The 12919-nt window shown below is 56.8% G+C and overlaps 1 protein-coding gene across 1 annotated transcript in view; it reads left to right on the top strand.

Moving 5' to 3' along the window:
- Positions 1–12919, top strand: part of SDK1 (sidekick cell adhesion molecule 1) — a 526124-nt gene that overhangs the window by 491198 nt on the left and 22007 nt on the right. Inside the window, 3 exon segments of the mRNA XM_049639338.1 lie at positions 2815–2976; positions 3900–4025; positions 12186–12350. Of these exon segments, the coding sequence (XP_049495295.1) occupies positions 2815–2976; positions 3900–4025; positions 12186–12350 (453 nt within the window).

Raw genomic sequence — 12919 nt, 5'->3', positions numbered from 1 at the left:
CCCCCCCCCCCCCCCCCCCCCCCCGCCGCCCCCGGCCTCCCTGCCTGGAACCCAGCAAACAGCCTGTTCCCCGTGAGCAGAACCCACCAGCCCTCTTCCTGAGTGCCCCTGACCCTGTGACCTTCCGGGGGTGTCCCTGACCACTGGCCAACACCGGTGTTGCTTTTCCGGGTCCCACCATGTGCCTGCCTGGTCTGATGGCATCTGCCAGAGCCCCTGGCTTAGCCAGACAGCAGCCGATAGATCCGACCCCTTCTAGCTGGCCACGCTCTGCAGCCACACGGGCCAAAGGAGGAACGCAGGCCGGTAGAGGGCAGGAACTCAGAGCAGGAGAGACTTTCCTGTGGCCTCTCTCCGCCCCCAGGCCCTTCGGGGGCATTTTGACCTGAGGCTGGAGAGGGGAGGAGGGGATCTTTCAGTTGAAAGTAAGGCCGTGCTGTCACATACGGAAAAGGACCAGATGCTCCGAGTGGCTAAACAGAAGGCAGCTTTGGGAAGCACACACAGCGCGGCGTCCTGCGCCCGGCTGAGGTCAAAGCGTCCGGCCCCTCGTCCGGCCCTCGCTGTCCCGCCTCCGTTCCCAGACCCTCGTGTCCCCGAGAAGCGTATTGTCCCCTCCCCTAGGGCATCGGCTGGCCGGTCTGATCAGCGTGCGGGCCTCTCGAGTGGGGGGTCTCTCGGAGGAACCCAACCCTTGCCTCCTTCACGTTGGATCCGGATTTCCAACAGGGAATCGCGGGGGTGGCAACCAGGTCTCCGAACAGTTTCCAGTTCTTTAAAATGCCTCACAGAACCGCTGCATTTCCAAGAGATGTGGTTGCAAGTGTGGTGAAAACATCTGGGGCTGGAATCCTAACTCTGCAGGGAGGAAGGCCGTCAAACGGTCGTCTCACCCGCTGGCGATTCTGCTGGCCGTTTTTCCTGCCTCCTGGCCGGCCGGACGTTCCTCGAGAGCAGAACACCCACCTGGCATGGGCAGACCCTGCCTGCGATCCCTCCACGGAGAAGACAGGCCCGGCTCCTCCCCCGCCGTCCCCCGCCAGTGCCCTGGTCACGGTGGGGAGCACCGAGCCCCACGGAGCAGGAGCCGTGTTCTTAGGGAATGGGTTTTATGGCAGAGTTACTTTTATGTTTTTTAAGATGTTTTAAACGGTAGTATTTTATGTGATTGCACCCCGGGGCTTTGTATTGCAGGGCACGGTTTACAAATGGACTAAATAAATAAGATTCCGACATAGTTGAGATGCAGGGGAGGCCAGACTAGCTGTACGACCTAGTGGGATAGAATTCACAAAATCCATACATGGGTTTGTTTCTGCTCTGGGGAAAAGGAAGGCATTTTTTAATAAAACATAAAAAAAAAAAAGTGACGGGGGGTGCTCTCCAGATTAATTTTACATCCAAATGGACCCCATCCGTCTGCTGATGATGGGCAGTGCGTGTGCAAACTGGCACCCCAAAACCCCTTCCTTGAGCCGTGCAGGGTGAGGGCCAGGCTCCCTGGGCAGACACAGCCCTGTTTCTGTATAGAAAAGCTCAAATTTGGAGGTCACTCAAACGCAGGCAGGATCACTCTGAAATCATCTGGAAGGGAGTCATTTAGCTGGATCAGTGTTCTATAAAAGGCACGATATGAACACGGCGAGCCGACTGGACGGTACTTGGAGAGCTGTAGGCTAAGAGACACTCGCTTTGATGAGTTTGAAGGATGAGCCCATTTCGCAGTAAGGACGCGCTTGGCTGGGCTCTTCTGAGGTCAGGGCCACACGGGGATGGAAGGTGCCGATGGCTCTGGCTGCTCGCACTGAGGGCAGGCCCGGCGGTGGCCACGCCGGGCAGTGTGTCCACGGTGCATGTGGGCCGTGCTGGGGGCGGACGGCAGGTGCCGGGCGGTGCTCCTGGCAGGCTCTGCTGACCAGTGTCAGAGGGGCCACCTCGCCTCTTCCTGCTCCTCCGGGGGATGAGCCGTAGACACCGGTGTGTTGAAAGCTCTCAGAAATCCCGAGTGGAGAGCCTACGAGGCCTTTCTGTAACACGTCATCTTCAAACTTACTTAACCAGGGAGCCCCATCTCCGTCCTGGAAAATGCTGCGTTCGTATGATTTTCACTGTGCGTCTTCCTCCCGAAATGTGGAATCTCAGTTCTCCAGCTACACCGAACACAACCAACACTTTCCCTTCGTCTGCGTGTTCATGAGCGAAAACGTTGTCTGTCCGTGGTCAGAGTTGTCTGAACCTGGGCAGTGATATTTGCAGCGACAGCCTTTCTCCGTCCTTGCTTCGGAGTCCAGGAGGAAGTTCTCACGAGGGGCCGGAGGCCTCTAGGCCACTCGTTAGCCAGCCCGGTCAGGCTGGAGAGCCCCACTTGGAGGAAGCCCAGCTTTTAGCTATGATGAAGGTTCCTGCCTCTTTTTCCCCGTTCTCTCCTCCGAAGTCAGGAGGCTCCAGGTCACCTGCACAGGTGACACAGAGCTCGGTGCGGCTCGGAGTGCAGCGGGAGGGGAGGGGGGCCCGGGCCGGGGGCAGGAGCACGGGGGCCTCCCCGGTGTGATGAGGGAGACCCGGGCCACCTCCCCGCGCCGCGCCGTGAGGCTGGCTCTTGGGTTTGTCAGCCCCACTTATCAGGCTTAAACTCTAATTACACTTATCTGTGCTGAAAATTGGCTATCACCACCACTTAAACTCCTCCTAATTGCAAGAAATAGTTCCTCGGCAAGCTGGGGACGCCGTCCTTGTGGTCGCGGTGGAAGAGGCGGCATCCGGCCGCGTCTCTAACTCCGGCCACCTCCTGGCCTTTGCTCTCGGTGGTTCCAGGGGTGAGCAAGGTGGTGACGGTGGACGTGAAGGGGAACTGGCAGCGCTGGCTGAAGGTCCGGGATCTCACCAAAGGAGTGACCTACTTCTTCCGTGTACAAGCGCGGACCATCGCCTATGGGCCCGAGCTGCAAGCGAACGTCACGGCCGGGCCCGCCGAGGGTAAGTGGAGCTCCGCCGGGGGCCCCGCGGCCGGTGCAGCGCGAGCGGCCCACCCCGGGCTCCGTCCGGTCAGAGGGTCCCCCCCTCGCTGCCCGTCAAGCAGCTCTGGCCCACCCAGAGCGGCCATAAACGCAGGAATGTTCCGGCGGCATGGGTGTCTCCAAACACCTGTGTTAACAGCAATGTCTACAGACAGGCTTGTTGTGTGCAGACCAGCAAACTCTTCGGTGTTAAGCATGTCAAGTTTGGGGCTGTTTTCTGGAAAAACTTGGGAAAAATGAATTTTTGAAATTAGATACACAAGAAACTTTTGTTTACATTTTTTTAAGTTTATTTTTTAGAGAGACAGAGAGAGAGAGAGAGAGAGAGAGAGAGAGAGAGAAAGAACAAGCGGGAGAGGGGCAGAGAGAGAGAGGGAGACACAGAATCCAAAGCAGGCTCCAGGTTCTGAGCTGTCAGCACAGAGCCCGATGTGGGGCTCAAACCCACAGACCGAGATCATGGCCTGAGCCAAAGTTGGACACTTAACCAACTGAGCCACCCAGGCGCCCCCATACGCAAGAAAATCTTAAAGTGTTCACGTCACGAAGAGGAGCCATGTGGCTTCCCACCCACCTAAATGGTTTTGGCATTTGTTGACATCCTTAGCAAGGCGAGGGTGACAGGACCTCGGTTCACAGGGTGCCCGCCCCACGCCAGGCACGGTCCTGGGCCCATTGCACGGCCCGTCTCTGCTCACGTCCAGTCAACCTGGGAGGCCAGGGTGGCTTTCCCACGTCTAGGATGAGAAGACTGTGACAGAGCGAGGCTAAGCCACATGCTTGGGGAAAGAGACAGAACCTGGCCAGAGCCTCCGACCCCCTGTGGGATGAGGAGCCCCCAAGTGCCCACGTCCACCCTCCCCTGTCTCTTTTATCCCGCAGGCTCCCCGGGGTCCCCCAGAGATGTCTCGGTCAGCAAGTCCGCCTCTGAGCTCACCCTGCAGTGGACGGAGGGAAGCGCGGGCAGGACTCCCACCACGGGCTACGTCATCGAGGCCAGGCCCTCAGGTAAGGAGGGGTTGGGCACCTGCCAAGGAGCCTGTTCAGCCTAGCGGAGGCGAGTGTCAGGGCCCTCCGGCCTCCACTTGGCCTCTCTCTAAAGATGTGGAGACCACGAGGGCGACTCGAGGAAGGGCGAGGCGCGTCCCTCCCTCTGCCGTAACCTCGCGGGCCTGAGATTCTCGATGGCTGGCCACAGTACACGTGCCTCAGAGCCCGGTCGTCGTCATCCTCAGAAACACGTACATGAAAACACAGGGACGCTTACAGACACTTGCGGCTCCTCGGGAAGATCCAAGAGTGTTTTCGGATGCTCGCCTCAGGCTCCGCCTGTTTGCCCCGACGGACAGAGTCCCGCTCGCTCCCGATCAGGGCGCAGATTCCTGTCCACACCCTCTGCCCCATCTTTCAGGCTCCCGAAAATGAGGTCTCAGTCCATTCCCTACCCTATCTGCCCGAGGAGGGTTTTCGCTCTCTTCCTCCCGTTCAGCTGTAATAACGAAGCATGGACGTTGCTGGAAGATCAATTTCTGCTGTGTGGAGTCGGCTACTACTCCTTGGAGCCATGGGGGCATCACCCAATGCAGAGAACACCGAGCACGTCCTCTGTGGCCTGCAGGTGGTTGCACGTTCAATCGTGAGCGCCTGAGCACGAAAATACAGGCTGCGCCAGGGCTGCGGGCAGAGAGCCCTCCGCCGGAGTCCACCCTCAGCGCCGGGCGTCACTTAGGACTGTGCCAGATGCCCCTCCCCCATCAAAGTGCTTTTCGGAGGTTACTCGTTGTAAGCACCTCCTAGAAACTTCCAGGTAGAAATCTGGCGCCCGAGACCCAAACAGTCCCCGTGAAAGGCAATATGTAAAGTTCTTCAGCCCCTGAACTCACACGTTCAGCGTCCCGCCCCGAGGGGTCCTGGAGCTTATGCCGAGCGAGGCTTTCGGCCTGTTCTGGAAACGGAGGGTCGCAGATGGGCGACGGGCCTCCTGCGGCCACTGGGTTCCCCCGCCGCGTCCCTCTGAAAGCCGGCGGCCCCGAGAGCAGACAGCAGGCTCTCCGCCGAGGACACTCGATCCCACGGCACCTTCAGAGATTGGCAGGAGCCTCGAATACAGGCCTGGTGAGGTCTGGGCCCAGCCGAGGGCTGGGGAGCCTTCACGGACGGACCCCAAGGAAGGAAGTCGACGCTTTCTCCCCGAATCTAGGGAGAGCGTTCACTGCAAAGGTTCCTTTGTGCCCTTTCAGGCTACCAAGGGCTCCTGAGAGAATTCGGGAGATCTGTGGACATCGCTCACCACCAACTGACCTTCAGCATTTTCTTCCCTTATGAACGTAGGCGTGTTCGTGTTGTCTGGCTGCTATGACCACGTACCCCGCACCAGGCGGCTTACCCCGCGACACATACTGTCTCCTGGTCTGGAGGCTGGGTGTCTGAGGACAGGCGTGGCGGGGTTGGGTCCTGTGAGCTTGTGAGCGGAGGTCTGCTCTGTCCTCTCTCCCAGCTTCGGGTGGTTTGCCATCAACCCTGGGCCTTCGTGGGCTGTGGAGGGATTTCCCGCCCCCTCCCTCCCATCTCCACCTTCTCCCTGTGTGCCCTCCGGTCCCTGTGCCCGAACTGCCCCTTCTATGAGGACACCAGTCATACCGGGTTAGGGCCCACCCGCAAGACCTCACCTTGACTAATTACATCTGCAAAGACCCTCTTTCCAAATAAGGTCACATTCTGAGACATTGGGGATAGGACCTCGACCACGTGAATTTTGAGGGGTCACAATTCGACCTACAACAGTTGGGTTGAAACCGCGTAAGTAACTTCACAACCTGTGGAATTGTCAGCAGTAGAAACCACACTGGTTCCCATCCCGACCCGGCTGGGGTGGGTGTTTCACAAGGTGGTGGACCTCGCCATCCAGACGTTCCCTGGAACTTGTGCTCCATCGCGGCCCTGGAGGAATCCAAGGCTTTGCACCCCATCTTCCAAAGAACCACGGAGCCCAACAGGCGCATCGAAAACCACACGTGACCCACACAGTCAGCATCCCTGGGACCCAGGGTTGCTGTGAACCTCCAGCTCCCTCTGGGTAATTACAGTCAGTAGCAGCATAGCTGGCTTCCTTCTTAGTTTCATTTTCTGCATCTAAAGCCGTTCTGAGAAGGGCTCCCTTCAGAGTCAGCAGATTGCCGGAGGGGTCCGTGGCACCGGGAGGAGACAAGAAGGCTTGTCCTCGGTGACACAAGTGGAAGACCTTTGCCAAGTCATTTCCTTCGGCCCGCACGCTTGCTCCCCGACAGAGTGTTAAAAACCCCGGTGGATGTATAGATGTGAGAGGCCACAGCGGGGTCACTGGGGCGACGGAAACGCTCTGTGTCTGGACCATGTCGACGTCAGTTCCCGGTTGCGATGCCTCGCTGTTGTTCTGAGGGGTGATACCGTTGGGGGACCCCGGATACAGGACGCGTGGCATCTCTCCGTAGTATTTCCCATAACCGTGTGGGGCTCTACAGTTATCTCAACATAAAAAGCTCCGCTCAAGATCTTAAAATACATACGTGTATCCCACGGACGGTGTCCTGTTCAGTCAAGTGCAACGGCACGTCTTTGAAACGAGCATTCTCGTGTCAGAGACCAGCCGTGGGGAATGTGCCACAGCAGCAGCCAGACCCGGGCGCAAGGGCTCGGAATCCTAACAGTGCAGAGCACATTCCGGCACCTTCTGAGGAAAGAGAAGGTATTGATCCTCAGACTTGCCTGGGGAGCCATTTGCTTTCTCATCAGGTTAGCAGATGCTCACGCGTCCACCGTAGCGAAAGAAGCCGGTGGCCTGTTGGCCAGAAGTGCAGTTTTAGGGAGTCCGCGAGGGGGTGTGTGAGGAAGAGCTGATCGGGGTGCCGGCCCGGGTCTCATACCGAGCCCCCCGCCCGGAGGTCCTCGGCCGAGCGGGCGCCTCCTGAGACCAGCGAGGCCCGGGGGTCATGCCGCCACGTGGAAACCAACCCCCAGGGACTGAGACGCCACAGGAAGCTGGCCTGCAAGACGCCGTCTCGTTCAGCGGGCGCGAGAGATTTTGCCTGCCCTGGTGTCCTGCGACCGATTCCCCCTCTCAGACCGTCCGCCCGAGCAGAGCGGCTGCAGAGCTTCGCCGTCTTCCCGTGGAAAGGCCTCCTCCCTCCCGTGACTGAGGCCAGCAGCGACGCAGAGGCAAATGAAATGCTTTTATGGATTGTCAATATTTAAACACCTTGCTGGTGCCTTAGGGCTTTGGATCTCAGCTGCCATCTATTACAGGCCTCATTACACAACACATTAAACGCTCTATCTTATTTTCTCCACCGAAGCTCTCTGGCAAGACTTTCTCCAGGCAGGGGCGTGGGTGTCAAAGGGAGTGGGGATTTGGTGGACGGGCCCGGGTTTTCGTGAGGAGGCCTTATTTTTTATTGGGTGGGGGGGAGGGCAGGAGCCACCCGGCACACCCCTGGGTATCTGGGAAGCCTGAGCCACTTGGCACTAGGTGGCCCCTGGAACCCCCACCTGTCTGCCCGGCCCGCCGTCTTCCTGTCCAGCTGAGTCTCTGTCTCAGCCCCCAGGAGGCAGGTGGCTAATCAGCTGGGTGGCTGGCACCTCGAGGTGGCCAGCGGGCTCGGGCAGCCCCCCTCACCCTTCTGTACCCTCAACCGTCACCCCTACGATCTCTGCAGAGTAGCTCACTGCTTCCCTAGCGTGGAGACAGAACCAGACAGCGGCCATGACATTACTGTTGGGCTGGAGCCCGGAGTCCCTCTTACTCTGGGGAAGGACAGTCAGGGAGTGCGGGCGCGAGGCCAGAGACACCTCTCTCTGGTTGCGTGCACGTTTGCTCCGAATCCGCGTTGCAAAGTTCCCTGGAAGGCGACGGAGACTATGCAGTGGGCACAGGCGGATGATTTATTTACACAAATTATCCCAAGGCATTTTACTGTGTAGATCACGAAACCTAATTTACATATTTACACAATAGACCGGAATGGCAGTAAGGGAACTATAAATATATTTTCCTCTCCGAAGCAGCCGTGAAATACATACTTAGGACGTACCCGGTGCAGACAGACATTGTATTGCCTTTTTCACAAGCAGTGTCTTTAGCCCAGAGATGAGAGCTGGTCCCTCCTCGTCCCCATCCCCGATCTGGACCTGCCTCATCCACGTGGAGTCCCCCTGGAAGCCCCCCACCCGCCTCCCCACTCCCCACCGTCAGCCTCTGGCCAAGGGATTTTCAGTTGAACAAAGAACAAAATCAGTCTTTTCCCAAAGGTTTTAAAACCCATGGAAATTCCCAAGTCAGCAAATTCAGCAGGGGGAAGGAGCTGCGGGCACAGGTCCGACGGCGCCCGGCCTGGCACCCACTCCCGGCCTCCTCACACCCACGTCCGCTGACCGCCCGTCCGCCCGGGTGCCCTGCCGCCCGCTGGGCTCAGCCTGTCACAGGCCTCCTTTGCTTCTAGACGTTCATCCCCACTTGTCTCCTGCCTTACAACTGGATCAGATACAAGGGAATTTTTTTTCCTCCCCTGCGAGGTATTTAGCCTCATGTTTGAGCCCCACCTGCTTCAGTCAAATTTCGGACCGAGATTGACCACGGATACGACAGAAATGGCAGCGTCTAAGAAACACATGGCCGACGGGCGTCCGTTTGCTCCGAGCCACAGCCTGACAGTCACGTTGTTGGTGACATGAGTTAGTGGAACCAGAAATCTCGGGCCCGTGAGTGACAGTTTCATTCAGCACGGAGACCCTGTTTAATTGTCCGTGAAATCAAACTTTCGTGCTGGCCTGGCATCCGCCTGAATACCTGTGGCACACAGCTCCGTTCTGGGCGTTCGAGGGATAAATCGAGCAACCCGCGGATGTGCCCGAGCTGGGCTCCATCTCGATCCAGAAGAGAGGTGTTCGTGTGCCCATGTTTATTAGGACATCATCTGGGAGCGATGTGCCTCCCGCTGCCAGGGCGGGGGAGAGGCCGGGCTGCCCCTTCTGTGAGCCGCGAGCAGGCCTGTCGTGAGGCAGCAAAACCGTTCAGACCGGAAGAGGGTTCTTTCCGCAAGGACCTTGACCATCGGCTGCTTCCCCGTGTCTGACGCACAGATAATGCGCTGCAGGCAGCAAAACAAAGAGTTCACGTTCTTTCCCGAAACATGAGCCCGCTGAGGAGCCAGACTGTGTGTGTGGCTTCTTGCCACCTCCCCCGAGGCTGGTGGGACCTGGGGTGTGTTTAAGGATAATTGCAAAGTTTCTGTCTCAGCAGTGTTCCCCCCCCCCACCCCCCGCTTAGCTGGTGGGGGCAGGATTGCTGTCCCTGGCAGGTGTTTGAGTGGCAAGAGTCCAGGGAGGTGCTCCCCCAGGCGTCCAGGAATAGGGGGCAGGCCCCGCACACAAGTGTGATTTGGGCTCACTCCCCCGCCACGGGCCCCCCTCCCACAGACATCAAGACCACGCCCCCAGGAAGTCCAACGCCCCGGAGCTCGCAGAGGACACAGTACGAGGCATCAGCCATTCAGGGATGCAGCTTTGGAAGGTATCTGGACACAGGAGCTCCCCGAGCGCAGACGGGAAGCCAGGCCGGGGTCCTCTGAGCATCCCAGTGGGGGCCAGTCTCACCTGGGTCTGAGGGCTGGCTGAATCAGACCCCCAGAACCGCCTTTGGAATGAACGAAGGCCCACACTGCTCTCAAGTGTTGATTGAGATGGAAATCCGGACGCTGGGGATTATCCCTCTGCATGGAAAATCAGTTGCACAAACCTCATTATGGCTAATAGTTCTGTAATGTTATTTTCCCCCCTAATTTGTAGAGATACTTTTCTCCATCATTGATTTATTGAGATACTTAACGGCACAATACAAACGAGAAAAAAACAATCCACGGTGGGGAAAGAGAGTGGACGCGTTAACAGCTGCCAAGTTTTCCTACCCACTCATGATCACGATGTAAAGATCAGTATAGATAAATAGCCCTGTGAATTAGAAGGAAATTCTAAAACGCAAAATGTGCTAATTTTGGCAAGGAGGAATTAAGCAAAATAAAAATGTGAACATTTTCTTCTCGTAGTTCAGAAGGAAATTCTCTCGGCATGACTCTCCCTCCCCCAACATTTTTCAGTGTAAACGGATTGCTATATAAATTGTTCTGTGTTGAGATTCTATATCAATATTTTAAAATGTTTTTATGAAAAATGCACACAATTCCTGGGGCTGTGACAGAGCGCTTAAAATAAAATGTGGCCTTTAGGTGACGGTGGAGGAAGGGGAAATAATTTTTTTTCTTCGGGAGCAGGAAAGCATTACAGAAACATTAATGCAAAAGACACTTGGAGAAGTCATTCCAGAAGAGTTCAGACCTGCTCTTAACAGTCTGAGAATTCCTTTCACACTTAGTCCCTGCGCTGCAGTGGTTCAAGCAACATCCAGTTTAAAAGAGCTTATATACTTTTTTTTTTTGCTTGTCTTTTTTACAGCATAAAATTATCTTCCCCTTTTAGAAGAAAAACACTGCAGGGGCACCATGGTGGCTCAGTTGGTTAGGCATCCTACTCTTGATTTTGGCTCAGGTCATGATCCCAGGGTCACAGGATCAGGCCCCGATTCAGTCTCGACACCTGCTTAGGATTCTGTTTCTCTGTCTCCCCTGCCCCTCTCCCCCATTCCCTCTCTCTCTCACACACAAAAAAGAAAAGAAACAATTCAGTCAACATTTAAATTAAAGCGCTTAGAATAGTGACTTGCTCATAGTAAGTGCTAAATAAAATGGTGGTGGTTGTTTACTGAAAAGCTGATTGTGCTAGGCCCTGCAAAGTGCTATGGGGAGGTAAAGATGGATGGATAGAAGGATGGATAGATGGATGGATGGATGGATGGAAGGAAGGAAAGATTTACCTTTCGGCACCACGGTGCCGAAAGGTAAATGTGAAAGAGTGCTCAGAAAGCCAGTTGGTGGAGGCAACCCCCTTACTAAAGCGTAGGAGTGAGGTCAAGACGAGTCTGAAAGGGTGAAATGACTTGATGTTCGTCCGCACACTGCCCTTAGACTAGGAGCTGCTCATGCGAGCAGAAATCTCACCTGATTCCCCGATGCGCGGAACAGCCCAAGCAAAGAGTGAGCACGCGAGTGTCTGTGTAATGAACGCGTGAATGAACAAGAGGCAGTGGAGGGGGAGGAAGGGGCCACCGGGGCAGAGCAGGGCTATAGAGCAGGGCACTCTCGGTGCCCATTATTTCCTGGTCATTGTCGTGCAAACTCAGAACGAAAACCACAGCCGACAGCCACCCCGTGTGCAGACTTCAGCGTGTCGGGGCGGGGGACTTGGAGCTGTGGCCGGCCGGCCATTTTGACGTGATTAGCCGTAACGGGCACCTCAGTGAGGAATGAGCGTAAACGTGAAAGCTGAGGAATAAATGATCATTGTGCTCTTTTTCTGCCCGTCCAGAGATTTGTGCCTTTAAAATCTCATTCACGTCCGTGCCTTCGTTAACCTGTGACTGTAAGGGCTTAATCGGTGCAAACTCTAAATCCTATGCAAACACAGACTTATACGCCAGCACTTTTCTTCCTGTGTACCGTTGGGCTAATCCACTCGAGCGCATCTGGCGTTCCAAGGTGCGTGAGCAGGTTGGTGCCAGATAACCCTCAGCTCTCTGCGAAGCTGTCCGCACGTGTGCGTGCATACTCAAACGTGCCTTTCCTCTCCGGACCTCCTGCTCTCTTTAAAGGATCACATACCTGTGCCTGTAAAGGAAATTACAATTCATGAACGTTCTGGGCTCTGAGCCCACTTTTTGCCAAGCAGCCTCCGTATATGTCCTCACATAACGCGTTCGGTGTGAGGCACTGTTGTATACACCAAAGATCCTACTAGAGACGACATCAAGTCAGAGAGCAGAGACGAGGCCTGGAGTCTGATGGGAATGTGACAGGGCGAGGAGAATGTTCAGGAACATGCCATGACCACCCCAGGGCCTTGGCGGGGTCTCTCTGTCAGGGAGAGGGCTGACCTCGTCCCCAGCCTGGCCCCGTGCAACCCACCCGGGCTCTGGCTCTCCCGTCAGTTGCACTGCGCGAGGGCCACGGTGAGCTGGCCGCGGGGTGGGCGCCAGGTCGAAGGCGGGAGAAAACCCTAACCTCTGCTCCTGTGCTGTGTCCTCAGATGAAGGCCTGTGGGACATGTTTGCAAAGGACATCCCCCGGAGTGCCACCTCCTACACCGTCAGCCTGGACAAGCTCAGGCAGGGAGTGACGTACGAGTTCCGAGTAGTGGCCGTGAACCAGGCGGGCTACGGGGAGCCCAGCAGCCCCTCTACAGCCGTGTCAGGTAGGGAGCCCTGCCCAAGCAGGGGAATCTCAGGACAAAGCCCTGTCCCCTGAGGGGGGAGAGGGAGACATGGGGCCGTCACAAAAAGACAGAGGACAACACCGTGCTTTGTGTAGGCGGCCCCACCGAGGGCCCAGGGAACTGGGTGCTGGGGAAGCGGTGTGCATGGGAGCCCGTGGCACCACCACCAGGCCCCCCGACTGCCCTTACCATGTTCCGCTTGAGCAATCCTTACTTTTCCCTAATCAGAGGCTTGTGCAGAAGTCAGAGCAGTCCACTTGGGCTGAGCAGTGCCCTCGGGGGTGAAGGCCGCCCTGAGCCCTCCCATGAGCTGCAGGCTCCTTACGGTGCAGGCTTGTGTGATGCCTAAAATGCAAAAATCGCCCCAGCAGATGCCCCTGGGGAGTGTCTTAGCGCCAGACATAGGTTGTGTCTGATGGGGGGCCTCGGGGACGTGAGCCCGTGCTGGTCGCCACCCTGTAGGATGAGGCCCCGGCTCCACTCTGGGTGGGAGAGGTGAGGTTTCTTTCCCAGAGCTGGACAGACTAGCCGCCGTCAGCAGCCATGTG

Source organism: Panthera uncia, chromosome E3 (assembly GCF_023721935.1).
Source record: "Panthera uncia isolate 11264 chromosome E3, Puncia_PCG_1.0, whole genome shotgun sequence".
NCBI lineage: Eukaryota > Metazoa > Chordata > Mammalia > Carnivora > Felidae > Panthera > Panthera uncia.
The sequence above is the reverse complement of the archived record's forward strand: the minus strand, read 5'-3'. Positions and strand labels throughout refer to the sequence as shown.